The 24930-nt window shown below is 56.3% G+C and overlaps 2 protein-coding genes across 8 annotated transcripts; one reads left to right on the top strand and one right to left on the bottom strand.

Moving 5' to 3' along the window:
* The first annotated feature begins 207 nt into the window (after window positions 1-207).
* Window positions 208-12216, top strand: Egfl7 (EGF like domain multiple 7). 5 transcript variants are annotated; one of them, XM_059260357.1, is made up of 10 exons: window positions 3458-3627; window positions 5188-5278; window positions 8639-8760; window positions 8977-9093; window positions 9956-10071; window positions 10252-10347; window positions 10514-10678; window positions 11334-11398; window positions 11860-12022; window positions 12139-12216. In XM_059260357.1, exons 3-10 carry the CDS (start codon window positions 8681-8683, stop codon window positions 12159-12161), a joined length of 825 nt encoding a protein of 274 aa, XP_059116340.1. In that variant the 5' UTR covers window positions 3458-3627; window positions 5188-5278; window positions 8639-8680; the 3' UTR covers window positions 12162-12216. The 5 variants fall into 5 exon arrangements, with proteins under 5 accessions (XP_059116338.1, XP_059116340.1, XP_059116337.1 ...); XM_059260355.1 differs by lacking the exon at window positions 3458-3627 and adding an exon at window positions 208-452 and having other exon boundaries at window positions 11860-12210; XM_059260354.1 differs by having other exon boundaries at window positions 11860-12210.
* Window positions 12217-12908: 692 nt separating this feature from the next.
* On the bottom strand, window positions 12909-24646 carry Agpat2 (1-acylglycerol-3-phosphate O-acyltransferase 2). 3 transcript variants are annotated; one of them, XM_059260361.1, is made up of 7 exons: window positions 24530-24646; window positions 24040-24164; window positions 16790-16923; window positions 16055-16230; window positions 15846-15941; window positions 14610-14682; window positions 12909-13561 (listed from the first exon to the last, which is right to left on the bottom strand). In XM_059260361.1, exons 1-7 carry the CDS (start codon window positions 24545-24547, stop codon window positions 13386-13388), a joined length of 798 nt encoding a protein of 265 aa, XP_059116344.1. In that variant the 5' UTR covers window positions 24548-24646; the 3' UTR covers window positions 12909-13385. The 3 variants fall into 3 exon arrangements, with proteins under 3 accessions (XP_059116344.1, XP_059116343.1, XP_059116342.1); XM_059260360.1 differs by lacking the exon at window positions 24530-24646 and having other exon boundaries at window positions 12909-13168; window positions 13351-13561; window positions 24040-24355; XM_059260359.1 differs by lacking the exon at window positions 24530-24646 and having other exon boundaries at window positions 24040-24355.
* Window positions 24647-24930: the final 284 nt, after the last annotated feature.

The following is a 24930-nucleotide window of genomic DNA, read 5'->3' on the forward strand; positions in this document are numbered from 1 at the left end:
TTTCTTCCCTCATTTAACACAGTGCTGAACTGCCTACCGGTCCATGCAGCGTCCTACCCAGTCATGTCCTTTCAGCCCTCAGTGAGGACTGGTCATTCAGGCAGGCGCATCCTTTGATGGGAAGTTGGGCCCAGGCTTAGCTGACAGAGCCATCCTGTCCCTAGGCCAGCCACCGAAGCTGGGAGATAAACAGGAAGCCCCATCTTTCTGCTCTGCAGTGTGCTGGTCTTTCCTTCCTGAAGTGCAGCTGGCTCAGACATCTGGGCCTTGCTGCCCCTCGGCCTTGTACTGTCCAAGATGCCCACGCAGGCCTCTGCCGGGACCTAGGTCCTCCCTCTCCTGGGGCTGCAGAGGCCAGACGTTCAGCGGTGAGGGGTCCAAGGAGAGTCCTGGGAGACCAGGGGGGCTCTCTTCAGCCTCTGTCCCTGCACCCTACCTGGCCCGTTGGGAAGGTAAGGCAACCATGTTCCTTTAACCATCAACCTCAGAACATCGGCAGATAGGCTAGAAGGTAGTTGTGATACATGGGGAAACTGAGGCATGGTGTGGGGAGTAGTTTCCTGACTGCAGCAGTTCCTGCCTTCAGTGACACTTTAATCAGGGCGCGGCTCCTGGCCCAGAGCTTCAGGCCTAGATACGGGCCATGCCCATCTGGTCTCCAGTCTGCAGGAGTTGTGGGAGATAGGGGGGGGCGTTGTATGTGGGGTGCCCTAGTGACAATGGGTGATGGCAGACCTGAGTAGGAGGTGCCCCTGGGTCCTTCCAATGTGCAATGACTATAAATAAGTTCCACCAGTGGGAAGAGGGCCTGAAACGGTAGGTACTTCAGGGGTGGGGAGGGGAGTCCCTGAGCACCTCCAGGGACCCATCAGCCACCTCCTCCTCCTCCCCTGATAGTCCCTCCTTCTTCTGTCCCTGACACACCCAGTGTCAAGGTGAGACTCCAGTCTGCCTTTGTATCTGTCTCTGGGGTTGGGGAATGTCTGTGAGTCAGGTCCCATGACAAGATTCAGGTGACAGTGTGGGGCAAGCTGGCATGCTGAGGCTCTGAACCAAGGATCTCTTTTCTTGGGTGTGTCTCAGTCTTGGCCAGGTTGGGGTAGGGGAGACAGAGTCATCGGGAGAGGAATGCAGACACACGCACGGCAGCAGATTGGCATGACTACCCACACTGGTGTGCAGTCTTTCACAGGTCTCCATAGGCAGGCCCGTGGGGCTCTGGTTTGGAGTCCCCGTTCCGGCCCTGTAAGTTTGGCTGTTTTCCTAGGCACTGAGCACCAGTGGGAGGGTGGATCCCAGCTCTGCAACCCTCAGCCAGCCATCGCCGGCACAGCCAAGTCTGAGGACTGTTTTCCCAGACTGACTTGAGCTCCCTGAGAGAAGAAGGGTGCTGCTCCTGAGCTAACCTGTTTCAGCTCTGCTCCACCTCGCTGCTCACCCAGCCAAGTCCAGTTTCCCTTTCAGTCCATGAAAGGATCTGAATCTAGCCCGTCCAGGGTTTGCTGATCCTTCTGTGAATGAGGGAAGGCAGATGGCTCAGTAGTCGAGCTGGGACACAGGGAGGCAGGCCCAGGTGACACGAGAGTGGTCTCTCTAGGATCTGGCTCCCACTGCTGGTGGGACACTCTGGCCCTTGTGGACAGTACGAGCCCTTGGGTGGAAACAAAGACCCAGTGGAACAAAGCAACAAAGGGCTGAGGGTGTGGCCAGTGTGTGTGCCTGAAGTTAGGGATGGGGCCTCCACCTATCAGGTCTGCGTTTAGGACAAGAATACCTCTAAAAGCTATCTCTAGACCCTCAGGCCATCAACATTCAGATGCCATGAGCCCCTTCAACCATGGTGACTCTGTTGACCAACACCTCTCCCATGCCCTTGGGACAAATGGGGAAACTGAGCTCTGGGAAAAGAAGTGTACTATCCTAATTGGCTGGAGCCCTGTTCCCTGCCCCCAGGCTGAGGCCTGCAGCAGTCCCGTCCCCGTCCCCCTCCTCCCCCCCCCCCCCCGTCCCTGTGTCCCCCCCCCACCCCCCACCCCCCGCCATGCTAGAGGGAGGGTGTTGAGGATGAAGCTAGCAACAACAGGGTGGGGACAGCACCTCACTCAGCACTCCATCAGGAAGCTCTCAGGCTGGCCCCCTCCATCCTAGCCCAAGTTGTCCAGCTCGGTGGGGTGGGAGAGAGGTAGGGCACAGAAAGGAGATGCCCCAGGCATCACAGGGCAAGGTTGAGGCGAGTAAGGCCGGTGCCATAAGGACCGCCATGGGTGGAGGAGTTTTGCTCTGGGTGCCCTCAGATACTGAGGTCTGTGCATGTTCTTGGTAGCTGCCCAGTCCTTGGTATCGCTGCCCTCCCATCCTCTTCCACAGGAGTCTCCCACTGTTGAGTGTCACACTGGGAACTGGGACCCTAGGGAATGACAAAGCCCCACTTTTGCCACTGAAAGACCTCTCCCTGAGCCGGGCAGTGGTGGCACATGCCTTTAATGCCAGCACTCGGGAGGCAGAGCCAGGCGGATCTCTGGGAGTTTGAGGCCATCCTGGTCTACAGAGTGAGATTCAGGACAGTCACCAAAACTACACAGAGAAACCCTCTCGAAAAAACCAACCAACCAAACAAAAAAAACCAAACAAACAAAAAAACAAACAAAAAGACCTCTCCCACTCACAGCCTGCTGGGCCTAAGGGAAGGGAGGAAAGGCTAAGAGCATCCTTGGCTCCCTCAGGCCATAGGGATAGTCATCCCAGAGCACCTGTGTCAACTGGGCCTGGAGGCTTTCAGCTCTATCTGCACACCTCTGGGGGGGGGGGGCTCACTGTCAGCCTGGGCAGCTCTCCTGGAAGGAACAGCCTGGCATCTAGAAGAGTCTGAGCTGACTTTGAGCTGGCATTTGCCCTAGTCCTGGGCCTTGAGACCCACAGAACAAGCTATTCTCAGACCATCTGTCCTGCCCTGCCCACCCCTGGTTCCCATCCAGCTGCATACCACCAGCACTAGTTCCTGGTCACAGTGGGGCAGGCTTCCCTTTTCAGGTACCTACACAGTGTCACACACATTTAGGGAGGATCCTAGGTCCTGTGTCCCAAAGAAGCAGAAGACCCCTCTGTCATTCTCATGGATGTAGTCTTGTGGTCCCATTACCTCTGTGGAATGGGAAGGACCTGGTTACACCTTCTGTTTCATTCTGTCACCAGCCAGGTTGTCCCTGAACACAGGCTGGGTCTCTGGCTGCTTCAGGGCTAGACCCTGGAGTCCCAGGGGAACAACAACCCCCGCCCCCACAGTTTGGTCAGCCCCCCTCCCTTAATGCCCCCCTTAGCCCCTTGGCCTCCTGTTTGTTCACTGACGGATCCCTGTTATCAGCAGAGAACACACACAGGAAGTCCGGAGGGAAGGGCCCATCCCAATCCCGATTTACACGGGATGGTGCATAAAAAGCCACCCTTCCTTACCCGGGAGGAGCCTCTGTGCACCAGCAGGCTGCTGTGCAGGGCCCCGAGGAAGGCTGAAGCTGACAGGACAGGCGGGCAGACCTGAAGAGGGGTCTTGGGCAGCAGAAGCTCCCTTGAAGGGCAGGGTGGCTCATGGAGGCAGCAGAGATGGCCACGGCCAGGCCTGGGCGGCATCAGGTATGCAGGATGGCCCTGCAGGGTAGAGAGTGGGTGGAGTGGGCCCCGAGTGCAGTACCCGTCAGCTGGATCTGGGTCTGCTCAACTGTGAGGTATGCTGTCCTCACTGTGAGCCATTCCTATCTAGTGGAGGAGACCTTAGGGTCTACTGGCCTAGCACTTGTTGCGGGGGGTTGCTCAGCCATGACACCACACCTCACCCCTAGATGTCTAGCAGCACGGAACCAACCCCTGAAAGGAGAAGCTGAGAGCAGCATGGTACCCAACCCACCTACCTCCCGGCCCCACTCTTTCTCTTTGGAGGATCCCCTGGGTAGGCGTCAGAGCTCAGCCCGGCAGGACCTTCTGGTCAAGGCTTATGTCCTCTATTCTTCTGAGACAGGGCTGGGGCTCCTAAGCTTGTCATTAGTAGTAAATGAGCGTTCCTGGAGAATGGGGGTGCTGGCCAGAAATCAGCCCCAAGAGTGGGAACCCTAAAGCCATGTTTGTAACCTGGATGAGCCATGCACACCTAGCGAGGGGCACAGAACGTGGGGCTAAGGCTGAGCCCATCTCTTTGGGGCTTCAGGCTTAGGGACAGCTTCATGAGGTGCAGTTGGGGTCACCTGAGTCATCTTATCGGTCCATCTTGGCTCCTGGTGAAGCCTCTTAAGCTCCCTCTTTCTAGTCCCTGAACCCTGTTCCCAGGCCCCCAGACCACAGTGGGGCCTCTTGGACCCTCGTGCAGTGGCATCTCTGGGAAGCACACCTTTTTTCAGACTAGAAGATGGTTAGGTCTCGGCCTAGGTGAAGGCAGAGTGAACAGTAAAAGCTACCGAAGTCGCTCTCTGCCCAAAAGACTGGAAAGAGAACCGCCAGCCAAAGGTTCAAAAGATCACAGCTCCGGGAACCAAAAGGGGGTGAGGGTAGAGGCTGTGCAGGATGCTCTCCCCCTCAGAGCACCAGGTGCAGCTCTTTACTGCTGAGACTGAATGATAAGTGCCTTGCATGAGCTGAGGGGGCCAGGAGACCCAGGAACCCCATTTACGACAATAGATACAGATTCATTTGCCAGGAGGATTTCTAGTTCAGGGTGGTAGCCGCTGAGCAGAGGAGAGGACTTCTTCAGGAACCCTCCCTTCAGCTCCTGTGCACCAACCAAGGTGGGCCAGGCCGGAGCTCTGAGCTGCTAGGCCTTTCTTGTTAGTGTACAGGCTCTGCACACGCCACTCGGCTTCATGAGGTGAGGGAGACATCAGTTCTACTCAGCAGAGTTTCCACCTGTCTTTGGGGAGCTCAGGGATGGTGGCAGAAGTCACATTTGACAGATGGTGGGGAGCCGGGCAGGTCAAGCCTATCCCTAGCTAGGGCATGCTGTGGTTTCTGTGGTCAATGGCTGCTTCTGCCAGCAGATCTAGGCCAGATCAACCTGGGACATGATGGGTAAACAGAGGGGGTCCGTAGGTCGAGAACAGGTTGAAATACCATAGCTATATGGAAGCCTGGACTCCAAGCTTCTTCCCAGGCCCTGGACATGAGAGTAAGCAAAGCCCCAATTCACGCTCCATCTCTGACCCACAGCCTCCAGCAGCAGCAAGACGCAGGCTGTTCCATCTGCTCATAAGGACGTCTGCCACCAGTACCCAGGGCATGACTGAAGGCCGGACCACAGGTGAGTCCCCAGCAAGCCTTCTGGACAGCAGTCAGGAGTCCTGCCTTGCAGGAGCATGCACAGGAACATGTGTTAACCAAGACATGGCTGGGGTTGGAGAAACTGACAAGGCTCATGCACCTTAAGAGCCAGGACAATCACAGAACAAATTCAGAAATGGAGCCTGGGAGAGAGGAAAGATGACTACTAACCCAGAAGTCTAGGGGTGGGGGGCTGTCAGCTCATAGGAGGAGCACCAGGGGTGGCCCTGACTGTCTCAAATAAGGCAGTGACAACCAACCAAAGTGGCCAAGGGCTGTCAGGAGAGGTCTCTGGCAGGTCTCCCTATGTAAAGGCCGGTGGCTGCCAAGGAGGCTGGTGGTCACACCTAGTTCTCATCTGGGCTTTGCCCAGTGATCTCTGTCTAGTGTTGGGGCTGGGTGTGTCATGATGCCCACCTTTACACGGCTGCAGGGCCAGTCTGACTTCACCTCTGGCCTGGCATCTAGTTGCCTGGTCAGCTGTTGTCTTCTAATACCACCCAGGAGCACGCATCAATCAGGAGGCTCGAGAGTTAGCCGGATCCTTGTGGGAGCCATTCACAACCTCCTGACTCCTAGAACTTGTTTAGTCCTGTGTCCCCAGCAGCCACACGATCCTGCAGAGCTGGGGACAGTCAGGATGCAAGAAGGGGGTTCGGGCGGCAGCACTCGGAGGCTGGATCGCATCTAGACCACCAGTGTCTGGTTTACTCGCTACAAAGCTCTTGGGAGCCTCCGCTGCTGAGACTCAGTTTCTCTATCTGCAAAATGGGATCGGACAGAGCGGGGAGCCCATGGGGAGGGGGTAGGGCTCCAGCTCAGGCTTCAGGTGGGGCGGGGCCGAGGGCGGGGCGGGGCGGGACTCGGGGGCCCCCCACGGCGCGGCGGCGGTGGTGGCGCGTGCGCGCCCCGGACCGCGCGGTGAGTGCGGAGGGAGCCGGGGGCCGGGGGCCGGGGCGCTGGGGGCAGGGGTATGGAGGCAGTCCGGGAGGGTCTGGGGTGAGCGGGACTGTCGAGTGTCAAGCTTAGAGTTGGCCACCCAGGCGACACCGAGCGATCGCAGGGACCCTAGAGGTGAGCGCGCGGGGGGCTGTGGCTGGGCCCCGTACGGACCCCAAGCCCCAGCCTGGGTCCTGAAGCCGCCGGGAAAAAAATGAGCCAGCGGCCTTGAGCAATGGCGACCCCTGCTGGCTGGCGAGGCACCTCTCCCCTTACTCATCCTGGCCATAGGACCTCCACCATGGTCGCAGCAGCCCACCCTCCCCCTCCCCACCACCTCTCAGCCAGATAGTCCTGGGGAGGGGGGGTTTCACACTCTGCCCCTACCGTCATGGAGCCTGGAAAGGGGCAGGAGCCAGGCCGTGGAGAGGAATCCCCCACCAGACCAGACCAGTCCGTCTGGTCACCATGCCTGTCTGGTCTCTCCACACCAATCCGTGGGTGCTGATGTCCAGACACTTGTCCCGCAGCAAAGGGACCCAGGGCCCTCTCCCTACAGTGTCCAGGCTCCTCCTCTGCCGAACCAGTCTCCCCCATTGGGGGCTGGTGAGCCGTAGGTGGAGAGGGGAGATGGCGGCCAGGGCCCATGGTGATACTTGAGGGTTCATGATTACTTGTCAACTTGAAGGCCACACCACAGCCTGTGCCTGATGCATGGCTGGGGGCACCTAGTGGCTGAACACCAAAGGAAATGAGCTGCCGGCCCAGTGTTGTGCTGGCCTCAGGCAAAACATGACTTTTCAAAAATTGCTTCTCCTGTTTGAAAACACAGTTCCCTTTCTAGACAGCCTATTCCGAAGAAAGTGCTGTGGACTAAGATCTGTGGGGACAATGACCTCAGGAGAGGAACCCTCCAGGCCCCAGGGGCTAGGCACACAGGGATTGCAAACTTCTGACACCCTCTTGCCTGCTGGATGCTGGCTTATATCTCTTTCTAGGCGCCATTCCTCAGGGCCATCTGATTTTTGCTTGGCGTGGTAATGCCTTCCCCTGAGGGTGCCCTCCCTTCTGGGTTAATTTTCCTGAGTCAGCTCAGATAGACCACAGGACACACTCCTGCCTGGATATTTCCCTGTGGTCTTCTTGCCCTCACATTAAGTCTCAATGACTCATCTCGAAGCTCTCTGCCCTCCAACGGATAGGGGTACAGGCAGGAGGCTCCCTATCACCTTCCTGCCTATGACTGTGGTGCAGGACTGAGTTGACTGAGTATCCCTGAGGAGTCAGGGGCTTGCTCTCCCCTTGAGTAGGGGCTGGACCAGCAGCCAGAGCTCAGTAACCATTTAATGCCGTCACTGTTTACTACTGGATGCACTGATGGAGACAGAGGGACCTCAGATATTCTAGTGGTGTCTGAGAAAATTGAGTCTCGTAGAATGGGATTACCCCCAGGCTCCTTTACACCTGTCTCCTGGCCCATTCCTTTCGGGTAGGGGGTCTATAGGGCTGTGCAGAGTCTGGGGAGTAGGGAGCTGCCCCTTTAGGAAGCACCAAGAAGAACCTTGAGTGGAGCCCTGCCAGCCTCCCACACTCTTGGCTCTGTGCAGGACAGTGGGACAGCTGCCCCTCCCCTTTGCATGGGTCTGACTCAGCCCCTTTGGCGTTGTCACAGACCATTAAACCTGGGTTGGGGTTTCTTGCATTCCTCACCATCCTTCCTGCTCCCTAACACACAGCCAGAAGAAGGCTGGAGATGGGCTCCAAAGACATGTTGGGGAGGTTCCACTATGCCCCAGGCGTGAATCCAATAGGACCACTGCCCTGGCCGCTGGGAGGTGTTTATACGCATACTCAAGTCCAAGAGAGGTATCCCCTGCAAGCTGTGGACCCCCCTGCTGGTCAGAACATGCACACCTGCAGGTAGCCGACATCTGTACATTATGAAATCCATAGTGCCTTGCAGGCTTGCTGAGCATTTGACCAGCCCAAGTCCAGAGTCCCCTGCTGTGTTGGTCTCAGCTCCATCCACAGCATTCTGTTTCAGATGGTGGAAGATACAGGAAAACCCTCAATCCAGCTTGGGGTCGGGGAGGACTGGCTTAGTTGCCCAGGCACCACCCAGAGCCTCGGCTGCCCTCTGGGTTTTGCCCCTGACCCTAGCAGCATTCAGGTTCCTCCTGCCTCAGGAGTCCCGATCAACAGGCCTAGCTCTCTGTGTTTGCTGAGGCGCCAGCTTCACTGGCAGAGATGAGCCAGAGGCAGGAGAGAGCTGGCACTACTTTTGGATGCTATCTCCTGGGGTAGTGGTGGCCTCGGCACCCAACAAGTGGGTACAGACTCTGCTGGAAGCCTGGGCTGGGGTTTCCATAGGGGATCAACAGGACCCAACCTTTTTCCTTAGGCCACCAAAAGAAGAAGGCTACCCCACTTAGAGACGCAGACCATGTGGGGCTCCCTAGAGCTGCTTGTGGCATGGTGTCTAATGTTGGTGGCCGGTGGTACTGAGCATGTCTACAGGCCCAGGTGAGCAAGGGCTTGGGTCTTGGGGTGCTGGGGTCATGTTCAGAGCCCCTTAACCCTGCCCAAGGTGGGCCCTAATACTTGGAGATAATTCCCTGTGGGCTCCGGCTGAAGATCCTGCTCCCAGCAACATTGGGAAGCCCCCATGCCCCATGTTTCCACATACTTGGGCTGGGAGAGTCCCGGCTCTGGACCCCCTGCTGACCCCATCCCCTATAGCCGCAGAGTGTGCACCGTGGGGGTTTCCGGAGGCTCTGTCTTGGAGTCCTATGTGCAGCGTGTGTACCAGCCTTTCCTCACCACTTGCGATGGACACCGAGTCTGCAGCACTTACCGGTGAGTGCCCACTGCCCACCCCACCATTGCCAAGCAGAAGCAATCCTTGGAGCCCAAGAGCCTGCCTCACCCTGAGCGGAGGAGCTGAAGCCAAAGCAGTGAGGCATTCTTGACATCAGGGATCAAGGTGGCCTCTCGGCTTTGGAGGCCGGTATCCAGGGATGCTGTGTAATCATGCCCAGCATTGTCCCCTGAGAGGATGTCACCTCAAAGGGCATCCCCCATATGTATAGGGGCTTCTCATCACATCGGTACCCCTCTTCTTTCAGAGAGTTTACTCCTTCCTTCCCAGCATTGCTAGCTAGAAAGTCCTCATCCATAGGGACAGTGCCCATGTGGACCATCCAGTGTCCCATCAGGCTAACAGAACAGTCTGAGCAGCACAGGACACAGCCAAGAAGGCCGCTCCTTGTTCTGATGTGGGGAGCTCAGCCTCCTCCCTGCCTAGAAACACCTGAGAAAGGCCTAGGTGCTCAAGATGCCGGATTTCAGAGACTCCTGAACCTCCAAAGTTATGGGAGTGCTGGAGTTGGAGAGCAGCTTTAGCTCAGGGAAGGAAAGCAAGCCAGACTTCAGCCAGCTCTGAAGTGACCACTGCAGGAGGGGCTAGCTCCGTGCTACTCCCTGGGCCAGTGTGTGTCATAAGAAGCTGGGTGGATTGAGTGGCACACACAAGCTTGTGTGCTGATCCTGTCTGTGCCAAGCGAGCTGGGCCGTGGGAAGGGAACCTCTGAGACCCTGGAAATGATGCTGGCTAGGTATCCACAAACAGATGAGGTGGGCAGGGTGCATCCTACCTAAGGAGGGCCTGGCCTGGGTCACCCCATGTCGGACCCCTCTGAACTACCCTTACTCACCCCAGAACCATCTACCGGACTGCCTATCGCCGCAGCCCTGGGCCGACTCCCACCCAGCCTCGCTATGCCTGCTGCCCTGGTTGGAAGAGGACCAGCGGGCTCCCCGGGGCTTGTGGAGCAGGTGAGGGCAGTGTGCACTGTGTCTGATGTGAGAGACCCCACTTCCAACTGCCCAGCAGAGGCCCAGCTGCCTTCTATCCCCCAAGCAGTGCATCCTCACTGCAGGGCAACCCTTCCTGGCTGTCACAGGGCTCTGGGGACCCTCCTGAGTTGGTGACAGACAGGCCTCTCCTACCCACAGCAATATGCCAGCCTCCATGCGGGAATGGAGGGAGTTGCATCCGCCCAGGCCACTGCCGCTGCCCTGTGGGATGGCAGGGAGATACTTGCCAGATAGGTAAGCCCCACTCTTCTTGAAGGAGAGGTCTTTTTGGTGCCCTGTATATCCTAGGGTACTGCTGGTTGAAGTTGGTTTTCAATGGTAGGTGGGTCTTCACAGGGGTCTGTGGCCAGGACCTTGCCTTCTGTAGACACTACTAGCTTGACACCTTCGTCTCCTACAGATGTGGATGAATGCAGTACCGGAGAGGCCGGTTGTCCCCAGCACTGTGTCAATACTGTGGGCAGTTACTGGTGCCAGTGCTGGGAGGGGCAGAGGCCATCTGCAGATGGGAGGCACTGTCTGCCCAAGGAGGGGCCCCCCCTGGTGGCCCCAAACCCCTCCACAGGTAATCTTACCTGTCCACCCTGCTGTGACTGACTTGGGTGGTTGTTGGGTTGTGAGCATTGTTCTGTAGTTGAGCTGAGCATAGGGGACACAGAGGGCAGCTAGCCCTGGGTGGAGGTCAGCACTATGCTGTGAGGGCTGAGCCCAGACATCCTGGGCTGGAGGGAGGTTCTTTGTCTGGGAAGGAGGGGCCACTTTCCTCTGAAGAGGTTCCTGGAAGATGTTGTGGGGAGGTAAGGTATACCTGGAGCCTCATCTCAGCCAGTTGAGTGAAAAAGAGCCTCACCCTGGGTCTGGCAGCCTGGAGACACCGTGTCTTTGCCGGTGACAGCACATTATTACTTTTGGTACGCGCTGTGACACTTCAAACTCGTACCGTGAGTAATAATGCGCTGTCAGCAGCCCAGCGCCGGGAGTGCATCGGACCTGGGTAAGGACCACCATCGGCATGCAAGACCCAAGACCTGGGCACCCAGGGGCGGTCAGGGGCCACTCTGAGCGTGTGCTTTGATAGGGCCTGAGACCTACAGCAACTTCCAGGAGCTGTGTGTCTCCAGGCTCTGCTCCCACAGCTGTGGGACACAGGTCTTCCTAAGGCTGAGAGCTCATGGTGGGGGCAGGAAACGCCCCTGACTGGCACCTGGATCTGCCCCCAGGCGTGGACAGCATGGTCAGAGAGGAGATGCACAGGCTGCGGTCCCGGGTTGATGTGCTGGAACAGGTGAGGCTTGGTTGGGAGTGGGTCTGGCTGGTGTCCACAGACCCCACAGTCTCTGGGGCTGTGGTTCCAAACCATGGGATGGTTGGGGGTTTTATGGGGAAGGGCTATAGGGATTCTGGCTTTCTTACTATGCCAGGCGGCACTGTGTGGGATTCCCCAGGCTGGGAGGAACAGTTCAGAGCCCACTTAGGCTGTTATACAAAGAGTCTGGTAAGACTCATCAAACCACAGGCCCCATGACTCTCCTAGCTTGTCTCTGGGATCCTGAGACCTTTTAGCTAGGTTGTGGGTATGCCATACACCTGTGTCTACTAGGCTTTGGGCTCCTCCTGTTTGCAAGCAGGGTCCCCCACTGCTACAGCTCAGTAGGGAACTTATCGAATCCCGACTGGTCCTTCCTTCCGTTCCCATGGAATAGAGGTAAAGAGGGGCCACTTGGCTTTTTACAACCTCCTTTACAGAAACTGCAGTTGGTGCTGGCCCCACTGCACAGCCTGGCCTCTCGGGCTACAGAGCATGGGCTCCAGGACCCTGGCAGTCTGCTGGCCCACTCCTTCCAGCAGCTGGACCGCATTGATTCATTGAGTGAGCAGGTCTCCTTCTTGGAGGAGCAGCTGGGGTCCTGTGAGTGCCACACCTCCCCACCCGCAGAGATCCCAGGGAACCCGTGGGGTGGATGGAACTATCACTGGGGGTGCCCAGATCTGCAAGTCTGAACCCTCTTTCCTCTCCTGCTCTAGGCTCTTGCAAAAAAGATCTGTGATAGTATCTCACCACCCAGGTTGGACTGAGATGCCACCCTTACATCCCCTTCCAGCTATCTGGTGCTATCTGGTGGCGCCTGTGAGCAGAAGGCCCTGCTTGTCTGTCCCTCTTTCTTAGGAGGCTCCTAGGACTTGGGCCTGGGGAGTGGGGTCTTGTGACTCTGCCAATGGGGCTTTCCAGAAAAGGTACGAGAGCACCCTGTCCAGAGGTGAGGTAGGGGTTGTCTCTAGCTTTGTCATAATAAAGCCTGGACTTCAGCTGCTGTCAGTGGGTGAATTGGGACTGGGCGTGCACGGTGCTCCTGCCCTGTAGGCTTCAGGTAAAGTGAAGCGCCTCTCTGCAAAAAGGGGCTGCAGCAGGCAGTCCTGAGGCCCCAGTTGTCCCTTGGTGAGTCGCTGGTTCCACACACAGCCAGAGGCGAAAAGGCAGGTCTTCAGCCTCTCCTCTCACGCCTCCAGGCCACGGTGTGCCCACCCTTCAGTTCCGTGGACCCCACACATTCACTGAGAAAAGCACTGATCACAGCTCACCCCTCGCAGGCAATTTGGGGGGAGCAGGGAACCTACACACTGCAGCCCCAGAGAAGGGACATGTGGGTGGCTATATAACACCCGTACCACCCTGTATCCCTGGATGGAGGCCTGGGGAGGGGCTCTTGCCCCTCCTCTGAAAGAGACCCCTGGTCTCTAGGCACTTCTCAGAGTTCATTTATATTAAAAAAAAAAAAAAAGGAAAAAAAAAAAGAACCAAGTACAGCAGTGATTTGTGACTGAGACCGTCGGACAGTGGGGTTGTCAGGCTCTCCCCTCTGGTGCTGTGACCCAGGTTTCCTTGAGACTGGGAGACCAAGTTCCTCCTCTTCCTGATGGCCTGATACAGGCCATGGCCTGATTCCTGAATGTTGATCCTGCACCATGGGGTGGGCCTTGAGTGGCTTGTTACCCAGTCCTAGGTGCCTCGTGGTCTTATGGGTCAGCCCACCTGCTGGATGGCCACACCTGGATTCTGGAAGCACAGGCATGAGGTGGGGAAGTTACATGGGGTCCTGGGTCTAAGGCCTGCATCAGAAAGGGCTTCCTGTTTCCAGGCCCCAGTGAGAGTCAGGTCAGCAGGGAAACAGGATAAGGTGATGTTTGGTAGGTGGGAGGGTATGGCCTTCTGTCCATCCTCCAGCCTCTGCTCCCCACCTGCCTTCCTCCAGCTCCCCTGCCTCTGGCCTGGGCTACTGGGCTGGCACGACCCCAGGCTCCTTAATGGCAAAGTTCTCCTGGGACATCCTGGAAATTTGTAGAAAGGTGCTCCTCATGGACTGGTAGCATGTGTCCACAAGCTTGGTGACATCAGCTTCTGTAAGGCCACTGGTAGGGACAGCATCCAACACTTGTACCCTGATTGTTCCTGGGGAGGAAGCAGTGGATGTCAGGGGCTTAGAGGCCCCACTGATGCTGCCACCCACTTCCTCCTCATCTGGCCTCCTGCTGCCCAGCCTCTCTTCAGAGCCTGGCCAGCATCCCCAGCTCCTGGGCCGGGCACACGTTTGTAAATGAGGCAACATGGAGACGTGCGACCCAGTAAGCGTTAGCAACTCTACCCTTCCCTGTAGCCACTGCCCATGACTTGGGACAAATTGCACTCAGTGACCCCTGAGCATCCCTTATCACACTTGCTCCTTCAGTCCTCCATGGTGCTGGGCATTAGGGGCTCAGATGCTGGAGACAGCCTGGCTCGTTCCACCACCTTAAACGTCTGGCCCTGCTCTGACTCCCAAGGTCACATGAAGGAAGGGTCAGGGTACCTGCCTGAAGGCTAGTGACATAATGGAGGAGGCAGAGGCTGCCCTTGTGAGCTGCCCCATGTAGGGGAGCCTAGATAGCCGAGAATTCCCACTCCTCACCAGCAGAGGTCACCACAGGCTCCTATTTGTGTTACACAGCCTGGACCAACAGTGATCTCAGGAACTGGACCATGTTTAGAACCTGTCCGTCCCCCCCCCTTTAAAAAATGATATATGTATACAACATTCTGCCTCCATGTATGCCTGCACGCCAGAAGAGGGCACCAGATCTCATTATAGATGGCTGAGAACCACCATGTGATTGGTGGGAATTGAACTCGGGACCTCTGGAAAAGCAGCCAGTGCTCTTAACCTCTGAGCCATCTCTCCAGGCCCCTAGAACCTGTTTTTCAATTTGAAAAATTGTAAAACCCACTCAGAAAGAGCAATGAGATGATGCAATGCTGGGCCTATATTCATTCACTCATTCATTCATTCACCATCCAGATGTGGGAACTCCACTACTAAGGGCCCAGGACTCTGATAAATTAGTCATCCTCTGCTACCTAAAGAGCTGCAGGCCAGCCTGGGGCACATGAACCCCTATCTCAAAAATAAATAAGAGAGAGCATGTCAGGCTTGTGAGCTCCTGCCTGGCTCCGATGGGCTCACCTGAGGTGAAGAGTTTCTTCTTGACATTGTAGAAGGAAGAAAAAGATGAGTACACCACGGGGATGATGGGCACCTGTGGACAGGGACACATGCTGAGGGCCAACACTACAAGGATGCCTTTGCTCCTGCTAGGTGTCCTTATGGCTGACCGACCCCTCCATCCAGGTGGCCTGGTGTTTCAGACTCATGCTGCCCTCCACATCACCTCCTACAGGAAGCTCTCTGGGCTAGTATTTTTTGTCATGTGTCCTGTCCTCCCCCACCCCCACACTGGGTCACAAAACATCCTAGAAGTGGGAGGGTGGGACTCCATTTAGCACTGGGGAGGTGGAAGATGTTGATCCTCCCTTCCCCTCCCATCCTGCCTCTCATTCCCAGGAAACCAGGGGAGGGGGTTGGAGCCTGTTGGCATTCCTGGAAGGTCCCAGGGTCAACTCCAGTGATGACAGTTGGCGCTGGGGGTAATAATTAACCCTGGGCACCAGAGCCTGGGCAGGAAGGTAGGTAGGCTGCACCCTAGACAGGCCCTGGGGGAGGGGCAGGAAACGATATATCTGGATTCTTCTGCCCCCACCACAGCCCTAGTCTCTCTCTTTTCCCAGGATCTGCCAATACCTCAAGGCAAGGAGGGCAGAGGAGGCTGAGGCTTGCCAGGCAGCCAACAGTAAAGCAGGATAAAAATCCCTTCCCCTGTCCCCCAGTGTGGCTTCCCCATACCAGGGACCCCCTGATCCATGGCTCAGGGACACTCCTGATACACACACTGTCTTCTCCCACCACAGGCTGAGGGACAAGGGAAGTCCAAGGCCCAGGACAGAGCTCACTTGTGCTGCTCAGGACTGGCTTTGCCACTAGCCTGTGCCTGCTCCTCAGCCTCACCATGATCAAGCCGGGGTCTGAGGCATCAGGTGAATTTCTAGGCACAATCTGCTTTATTATGTTAACAAACTGCCACCTCACTGGCCTCCCACCCCTGCTTTTCATGAAACCCCAAATGAAGGGGACTACCCAGCCGGCCAGCTAGGGTTTGGGGAGGCTGGTGTTCAAGCTCAGAGCTGTCAATGGTCAGCAACCTGCTCAGGTGCTAGGGGCTGAGCTGGTGGGGAGGCCCTTTCCCAACAGGGTGGAGAAGGTCCCTGAAGGCCAGCAGTTCTCAGTCTGGCTGGGATATCATCTTCAACCTTGAACCACCCTGACCCGTATCCCAGCCCCCTACCGCAGGAGAGCATGGCCTACCTGGGCCTGGATGGCCAAGTAGAAGGCACCTTTTTTAAAGGGCAACAGGTCCCCATTGTCGTTGCGTGTACCCTCTGGGTAGATCCATACTTTAAGCTGCCGGAAGAAAGGAGAAAGCTGCTTAGGCTGCCCCCACCCTGCTTAGCCACCCCAGGGAGCTGTACTGCCCTCCCCTGGAGCCCCTTTGGTTGTGCTGTGCCTATACTCACATTATCCTTGACCATGAGGTCACCCAGGTCAGCCATCAGGGACATGGCAGTTCTGGCCCGCTGGCGGTTGATGAAATAGACACCCCCGAGGTACATGATGAGGCCCACAGGCCCCGTGAACAGCAGCTCACGCTTGGCGATCTGTACACAGCGCTTAGGGAGAATCTCCATGAGGCCTACGTGGATGGGAGCGTGAGAGGGAGAGGAAAAGAGAGAGAAACAGTGAGAGACAGAGGCAGAAGAGAGACATAGATGGAGACAGAGATGTGCAAACAGAGAGAGGACAAGAAACAGGAGAGATAGAGAAACATAATGAGAGACAGAAGCAGGCAGGCGAGTCAGAGGAAGCAGAGACAAGAGAGACAGAAAGACCCAGGGAAATGAGACACAGGAGAGAGAGAGAGAGAGAGAAGGGGAGAGACAGAGACGGAGGGGAGAATGGAAAAAGACAAAGACAGACCAAGGGGGCGGGTTACGGGGACGAAGGGAGGACAGCTTCAGAGCCCACCTTGGCACTCCGGGGAGAAGGGGATGATGCCCCACCTGTCAAGGCCCCTGCCTCTGATGCAGTCCTGTGCCTCATGTCTGGCACAGCCTGCTGCTCTCATTGCCCAGCTTGAGGGAAGCCTGTGGCTAGAGAGACACATAGGTCTTGTCCCGCACCAGCCCCAGTCAGAGGCTTCAGCCTCTAGGATGAAAAATCCTCTCTGTGGCCAAGCTTTGGTGGCAGCCTACCCATCATGTCCAGGATGCTCTGATGATTAGAAATGATGACACAGGGACCCTCCACCTCCAGTTTCTTCTGGCCTCTGACCTCAAAGCGAAGGCCATACACGTACTTGAAGGACCGCACGAACCAGCTGATGATGCTGAGGGCAGAGATACCAGGAACCTAAATGAGCTCCCATAGCCAAGGGAGGGTTCATACAGGGGCAAGCTGGGGAGAGGGCACAGCAGGCAGCACAGGGCAGAAGACCCGAGCAGACAGAGTCCTGGGGCCACTTAGCCCTGCCACCTACCCCCAAGGGTACACTTCATTCAAAAGAGGCTGTCACAAGCACTGACCCTATCTCCTGCTTCGCCTACTGGAACAGGACATTTGCTTGTGACAGAGGGAAGTGGAGGTACCACCACACGGACCCCAACACACACCATTCTACATGTACATTAGTGTATGCCGTCACTGGGTCTCCAGCAGTCCTGAGGGAAAGGGCCCTTACAGTCTGCTGAGTGCCTGCTGGGTCCCCAACAGTCCTGAGGGAAGGGGTCCCTCACAGGCTATAGACCTATTTCTAGGCAGTGCAACAGATTCAAAGCTGGTTCTTCACTCTTACTTTTTAAAAAAGTATGGTAAAACACACATGCCCTGAAAATTTCCATTTTAACCACCTTTATGCACACAGCTTAGTACATCAAGACATCAGTGCTGGACTGCTCCTGCCACCGTCTCTCCACAGAACTTTGTCTTTCTAAACTGATACGATGTCCCCATAACCCCTGACTCCACCTGTCCCTGCCCTGGAAACTCCCACTGCTCTGTATCCCCAGAGCTCCTGTCTCCGCGGACCCCATACAAGCCTCCTGCAAGGCTTGTCCTCATCAAGAACCCTGCCGTGGGGAGAGCAGCTCTCACCGATGGGGAAACTGAGTCTTGGGGAGGCAAAAATGCTAGTCCAGATGATGACACCAGCCATTGCTCCCCTCAGCCTGGAAATCTGGAACCCCTCCTCAGCCCTGCCAGCTCAGGCCATCTTGTCTTCAGGCCAGAGCGCCCCATCTACTGCAGGGGCAGGTAGGCTGGTTTCAGATCCTCGTGAGAGAGTGGTCAGTGCTTGAGTCTTCACCCATTCCTCATCTCTAAGTCACGGCTGCTAGAATCCCCAGGAGGCTCCAAAGGGACAGGGAGGGGACTTAGAGAAGAGAATGTATCAACGCAGGGAAGGAACTGTCCAGTCTCACTAGCCACCAAAGGCATGCACACTAAGGGAGACTAACAGGGCTGGAACACAGGCACCTGCTCGCTCTCTGGGCCATAGCCAGATGTATCTGGATGGCAGGTTGGTGGCTAGCCAGGTTCCCAGGAATTCTCCCTAAGGCAGTGACCCAGAGGTGTGGAATAGTTAAGATTCGAATCAGGGAATCGGGAAACACCGGCATCAGCACCACAAGGCAGAGGAAATGCAACAGCGTTAAGACTGACTTACTGGAAAGAACACAAGATTTACTGGAGAGGGTATGTATGATGGGGGTGGAACCCAAGGCAGCCACACCCCAAACTCAAGATGAAAGCTGAGCATCCCTAAGGCTGCCTCTGAAATGCTCCAAAGTTCCAAACTTTCTAGACAGGGGTCACATGTGGAAAGTCCCTCATCTGAACTCACACGCGACAGACCACAGTCAAAGGCAGGCACACTACAGATGTTCTAGGAAGTTACCTCTGGGTATGTACAATGCACATTTCACACACACACACACACACACACACACACACACACACACACACGCAAGGTTCAAGTCCAAGATACCTCATGAGAAACGTATAAATCCTCCCAAATCTCAAATCATCCAAAATATAAACAACTTTATTTCCAAGCTTTCTTTTACTCTTTTAAAGAAAAAAAAATTTTTTTTTAAGATAGGGTTTCACATAGCCTAGGCTTACTAAGTAGCCAAGAATGGCCTTGAACTCTTGCCCCTCTTGCCTCTAATACTGGGCTTACAGGAATGTAGACCACACCTGGCTTTATGCAATGTTGGCTTCGTGTACTCTAGGCAAGTGCTCGGCCAGCCGAGCTATGTTCCCTGTGGAGTAGCTCAGATAAGGAAGAGGCCGTTAACCGGTAGCTGTCACTACAAACTCATATTCCCATGTGCTGCTGCAAAGGGAAGAGTCTCCAGCCACATCCAGACTGTGCCCTCTGGTAGTGGCACGCACATGTGCCCTCTTTCTGTCTCTCCAGTACTGGGTGGGAGGGGGGCAGGGTTTCATGCAATACTAAGTAAGCATTCTACCACTGAGTTACATCCCTCAGTACCCCTCCCCATTTTTGGTGACAAAATAGACATATCATTATGGGCTGGGAGCATGGCTCAGTGGTAGAAAACTGGACCAGATTGCATGAGGCCCTGGGTTCCGCCCATCCATCAATTGATCAATAAATGAGTTTCTCCCTGATGACGGGGCCAGCTAAGCTCTACAGAGGTGGTGTAGCTGGTAAACACCAGAAGTCTAGGTTGGAATCCTCATATCTAGTGGGAGAGACACCATCAGGTACCATGCCTAGGACTTCAGGCCCATCATACAGCTCTGCTCAGATACAGCTGTTGGGGAGACCTTTACACCCACTCTACAAAGGCTGCACAAACTCAGGTCAGCAAGGTTAGTGACCTGTCCCCAGGAATGAGGAAGCCACGTGGACCCAAGTCCACCTCCTAACACTGCTCCCAGCCAGGTGAGGTGTATGGTCAGAGGGCACCCCAGGGCAGGGCCATGTCTCCTACACTGCCAACTGGATTTGTTGGGTTCCAGCAGTCCATCCTGAGGCTCCTTCTGTCCTATCTGCCTGCTTTGTTGGCTTGGCGGCTTGGCCCCACCCAGCCACAAAGTGGCTCCCCTGAAGGGCTGTGTCATACCCCGTATGACAACCTGAGCTGCCAACCCAGTCTAGTCCAGAACCACCCCTATCCTTTCCCCTAAAGGAGCTACAGTCCCAAAGCCCTGTTACCTAGGATGAGATGCCATGTTGGCCCCTGCTGCCTCTCAGGTGTCTGAGTGCCTGGGGACTGAGTGAGTGCCCAGCCTGTTGCTCTGGAAGCATGGTAGGCAGCTGTCAGGCAGTGGCCCCTTGGACGGCTCCTGAGCTCCTGCTCTGGATCAGTCTATAATTCAGAGCCCGGCTCACTGCATTCCATCTGTGACCTGACCTCCCTGAACTTCTGTTACCACCTGTGCAAGGGGAAGGATGCAAGGAGCCACCTTCCGTGGGGCTGACTGATGTAGATACTCCACACACTGTGGACCTTTATCAACAGTGGCCTGGTGACTGGGACACAGGCAGAAATAGAACAAGCGAGGAGCCCTCTGACCTGCTTGGGCCCCTCCCACACTTGCCCCAGGTAGTGGGAAACAGTTCAAGGTCAGGGTCTATACCACAGGCCTGGCTGTTCTCCTGGAAGGCCACTGGCTGACCCCTGCCCTCACTTCTGGTCTTGACTGTGATGGGTGGGGAGTTGCTGGATGGTGAGATGGGAGCTTCGTGGCCAACCGGGGCTACATTGCTGGGAAAGGGCATGTGGGGAACTACTCATGGGTCTGGCTCGGGAGATGGGAGGGCCTAGTAAGGACACTTGGCCGAGCAGGTTTTCTGACAAGCGTCCCAGGAATGAAGCACAGGATGGGGGCAGGAGCTTGGGCAAACATCCAGGAGAATGAAGGCAAGAGGCGCTAGGCATCAAATGGAAAGAGGACAGAGGAAGCAGGAGAGGGGACTGACCCATTACCCAAAGGCAGCCAGGGCTTGGGCTTTACTGTCCTCACAAGGTACGGATGCTACCATTGCATCAGGGGAGGAAGGGGCCGCTCCTGTTGGCAATGTTCTATAGCATCCTATGCTTCTGCTGACCTTCAAATGGCTAGGACTTGCCAAGACGATGCTGGCTCTTATGGCTTATGCCGGTGCTAGGCAGTAGAGAAGGGGCCAGCCTTGCTGCAGCCACTAAGGACTTAGTCAGGGCTCAAAGCTAAAAGAGTTCAGCCTAAAAACCAAGACCAGGGGCTGGAGAGATGGCTCAGAGGTTAAGAGCACTGACTGTTCTTCCAGAGGTCCTGAGTTCAATTCCCAGCAACCACATGGTGGCTCACAACCATCTGTAATGAGATCTGGTGCCCTCTTCTGGCCTGCAGTCATACATGTTGTATACATAATAAATAAATCTTAAATAAAAAAAAAAAACACAAGACCAGCTAGGGGGTGGTAGCGCACACCTTTGTGGTAGCGCACACCTTTAATCCCAGCACTTGGGAGGCAGAGCCAGGTGGATCTCTGTGAATCTACAGAGTGAGATCCAGGACAGGCACCAAAGCTACACAGAGAAAACCTGTCTCGAAAAAAACAAAAAACAAACAAACCAAAAAAAAAAAACAAAAAAAAAAACAAACCATAAAACAAAAAGGAAAGAAAAACAAGACCAGTTTCAGCTGGTCCTACGTATCCGTCATTTCCCCATCCCCACCCTCACCCCAAACAGGACACAATGCAGTCACAGGCTGCATCACTACAGCTCTGGGTGGCCATCCAGGGCTGGGAAGAGAGGTGTATGGCTAAATTGTTCTTGTTAAGGTGACCCAACTTTGCAGCTGAGCAATATTCTATACAGCCTCTCAGGGCTCTACTATCTTCTCATCAAATGGTATAATCAAGACCTCTGACTCCTGTCACCCCACTCTGGTTTACACACAGGGAAGGGCTCCAAGTGCCCTTAATTGGTCTCAGCCCCTAGTCAGACATGGCTTCTGTGTTCCTACTGCTGTTCCTTGCATCTCAGAACTCCAGACCAAATGACAAAGGTTTCCTCTAAAAGCCAGGTGCAGCATGGGGCTGCCTCTCCAGGAACTCAGGATCTGGCTTACATCCCTATAATGCCTTCAGATTGTGGCCACAGCCCTTAATGCAGTGGTTTTCAACCTGTGGGTTGTGATCCCATGTGTGTGTGTGGGGGTGTGTGTGTGTGTCAAAGGACCCTTTCACAGGGGTTGCATATCAGATATCCTGCATATCAGATATTTAATTTCAATTCATAACAGTAGCAAAATTATAATTATGAAGTAGCAACGAAATAATTTTACACTTGGGGTCACCACCACATGAGGAACTGTATATTAAAGGGTCGCAGCTTTAGGAAGGTTGAGAATCACTGCCCTAGTGTGACTGTGTGCAGCCATGGGCAGCAGCATCACAGCTGGGCTGGCGCTGAGGGATGACAACAGAATTTATTACAGAATTGCCTTCTGGGGTGCGATTCCCGGTGCTCCCTGTCCTGGCTGGGGGAGCTTAGGCCCTCACTTCCCTTCCTCCTAACTCACTCACCCCTGAGCTATTCTCAAATTGCTTCTCCGAACCTCAGTCTCATCTGTTGCCCAGGCAGAGTAGTACCTGCAACCCAAACTTGGCTGGCCGAGGCCACAGAGGCCTGAGACGGGGATGGGTCCATCTATCTACTAAGCAAGCCTCCACCTCCTGGACATCCAGTCCCTTTCTCTGGCACTCACCCCTCTCTGTGGTCACACCTGGAGGATGTCATGTTCACAGTGTTCCAAGGGGCCTGCTGTTTCTACCTCAACTCCTTGAGGAGGATTTAAGGCAGGGACCCTGAGACAGGGTAGGGAGGTGGGGAGCAGGCCACCCCCCCCCCCCTGTCCTCTAGCCCTCCCTTCCTGCCAGCAGGGGCAGAACATCTGCTGTTATCCAGCCAGTGTCCCCGGACCACAGGGCACTAACTGGGAGAGGATGCTGGAAGGCCCACAGGACCCCAGAGGAATCTGGCAGAGGGTTAGGGGCTGGGGTGGCACAAGAGGCTCCATCCTGGTTTTATCAGTCTGCCACATCCAGTCACCACCTCAGAAAGGCTGCCTGGATTTGGCTCCTGAGCAACAGCTGTAGACCACCAGGGCAGGCCACACAAGAGCACAAGGAGGAGAGACCAACTGCAGATCTCTCCAGTCAGGGGCTGGTGAAAAAAAATGCACAGATCAGCTCCACAGCTGATGTTACAGGCCCAGGACTGCTGCCCTTAAGACCAGACCTGGCTTTCTCTGGTCTGGTTTAGCAAGGGCAGCACCTCCTCCGAGATAAACACATGCCTGGTGCTCCCCAAGCCCACCAGGCCCCTGCTGCTCTCAAGTGCCCTGGGGAGACCCCTCTGCTCACTGACAGTCGTGTAGTTCCCCACACCCCCTTAATCTCAGGCCAAGCAACAGGAAATGTGCATAGCCAGAGAACCTGTCTCTATGTGCAGGGGTCTCCTAGCCTGCTCCTGGAGTCTGCTCCCAGGGACACTGGATGGAGGTGATAGATCACTACAAGCCCCTGAAAAAATGAGGACTGGAACCAATGAAATATGGCTGGTCAGGACAGCGTCCTAACCCCAAAGACCAGCAAGGGCAGGTACAGCACAGAGTCAGAAAACAGTCCCTATAACCACCGCAGAGGAGGTGGGGCATCGGGGCCACAAGGTCCTCCGAAACACCCAGCCAAGGCCAAGGCCAGGACATTGCAAAACCCACCAGCTCAACAGTCCAAACAGGGCAGAGAGAAATGTAGCAACAGTCTCCTAGCAATGTGGACAGGGAGATAGGGCTGGAGGCCTTTTACTCTCAGGCAGCCCCTACTGGCAGGTTAACTCAGCCTGATTCCCTTGTATGTACCCTCTGCTTATTCACTAAGGTACCCTGCTCCGGGGAGATGGCCAGGGGAGGATTTTGGCCACAGCCCAACTTCTTCCTTCTTTGCTAGCAAGCCTGGTCCAAAGACAGCTTTCCCCCCTCCCCCCGCCCCGCCCCGCCCCGCCAGAAGTTAGGACAAGGGGAACCTGTGGCTGCACCTGGGTACAGGTGTCTTCTCACCTGCAGAGAGGTGGGAGAATAGACCGGAAGCCCGGCACCAGGTCTCGGTTTCCCTGCTAGTGAAGCGGGACTGGGCCTGTCCCACCTTCGCCCAGCGCCCTCCCTTTCCCAAAGCTAGCGGCGCGCGCCAACAGCCACCCGACGTTGCGCGCAGGGGGGCGCCGGAGGGCTGAGCCCCACTGCCGTGCCAGGCACGGGCGCATTGTGACGCGCGCTCTTGGGGACCCGGGACGGAAAGCCGCGTCGTCGGAGGCTCTGGACAGTGAGGACAGCGGGGCGGGCGGGGCAGGAAGGAAAGAACGCGAGGAGCGCAGAAGTTAGGGAAGCGGAAGCGCGCACCCATCCCGGCGTCCGGCCCCCTTGCCTCATATTATCCACGGTGCGGCCGCCGTGGCGCAGCAGGCAGACGATCGAGGCCACGGCGGAGAAGGACAGGCAGAGCACGCAGTAGAGGCTGATCTTGGCGTAGAACCTGGCAGTGCGGCTCAGCTGCACAAGCAGCAGCAGCAGTAGCAGCACCGCCGTCAGCCACGGCCACAGCTCCATGGCGGCCGCAACCCAGCCCCGACGGCGCCGCCGTCCGCCACCCGCTGGCCGCCCGTGTCCCTTTTGAGGAGCTCAGAGGGTGGAGGGCGGGCCGGGCTCGCAGCCCGGAGCTAGGTGCGGCCGCCCCGCCCCGTCCCCGCCCCGCCCCTCCGGGCCTGGCCCTGCCGGGGGGCACCGCGCCCCGCTCCGCCCCGCCGCGTCCCAGGCGCGGACCCCGCCTCCTGCTGCCCTCCGGGTTTCGCCCTCTCCGCCCCGCCCCGCCACCATGCCACCCTGCCCCTTGCGGCAGGTCATTGAGGTTCCCTCACTCGTCCGGCGGCTCCCATCTCTGAGCAGCCGGGTGGCCTGGTCTCTGGCGCTGCCTCCCACGCCCCTGCACCGCGGCCCACAGCCACAAGTCCCCAGCCCAGTACCGCAGCTCCCCAAGGGCGTGCAGCCGGCTCTAAGACGTGCCCATTATGCCAATCTTGTCACCACACAAAGGACCATTGAACGGCTGAGTGACCAATGATGACCTGGCTAGGCCACCTGGCTGGTGGCCTTGGCCCTTTAGGTCACCTTGAGCTGGAAAAGTGAAGCCCCACTCCATGATGCAACAAACTGGGGGAGGGAGAAGGATTAATGAGAGTTTTGGAGCAGGAGTAGGGGTGTTCCTGGGGCAGTGTGTCATGGGGGACCTTCTGGTGCCCAGGCAGCAGTATCAGGCGAT

Source organism: Peromyscus eremicus, chromosome 4, assembly GCF_949786415.1.
Source record: "Peromyscus eremicus chromosome 4, PerEre_H2_v1, whole genome shotgun sequence".
Taxonomy (NCBI): domain Eukaryota; kingdom Metazoa; phylum Chordata; class Mammalia; order Rodentia; family Cricetidae; genus Peromyscus; species Peromyscus eremicus.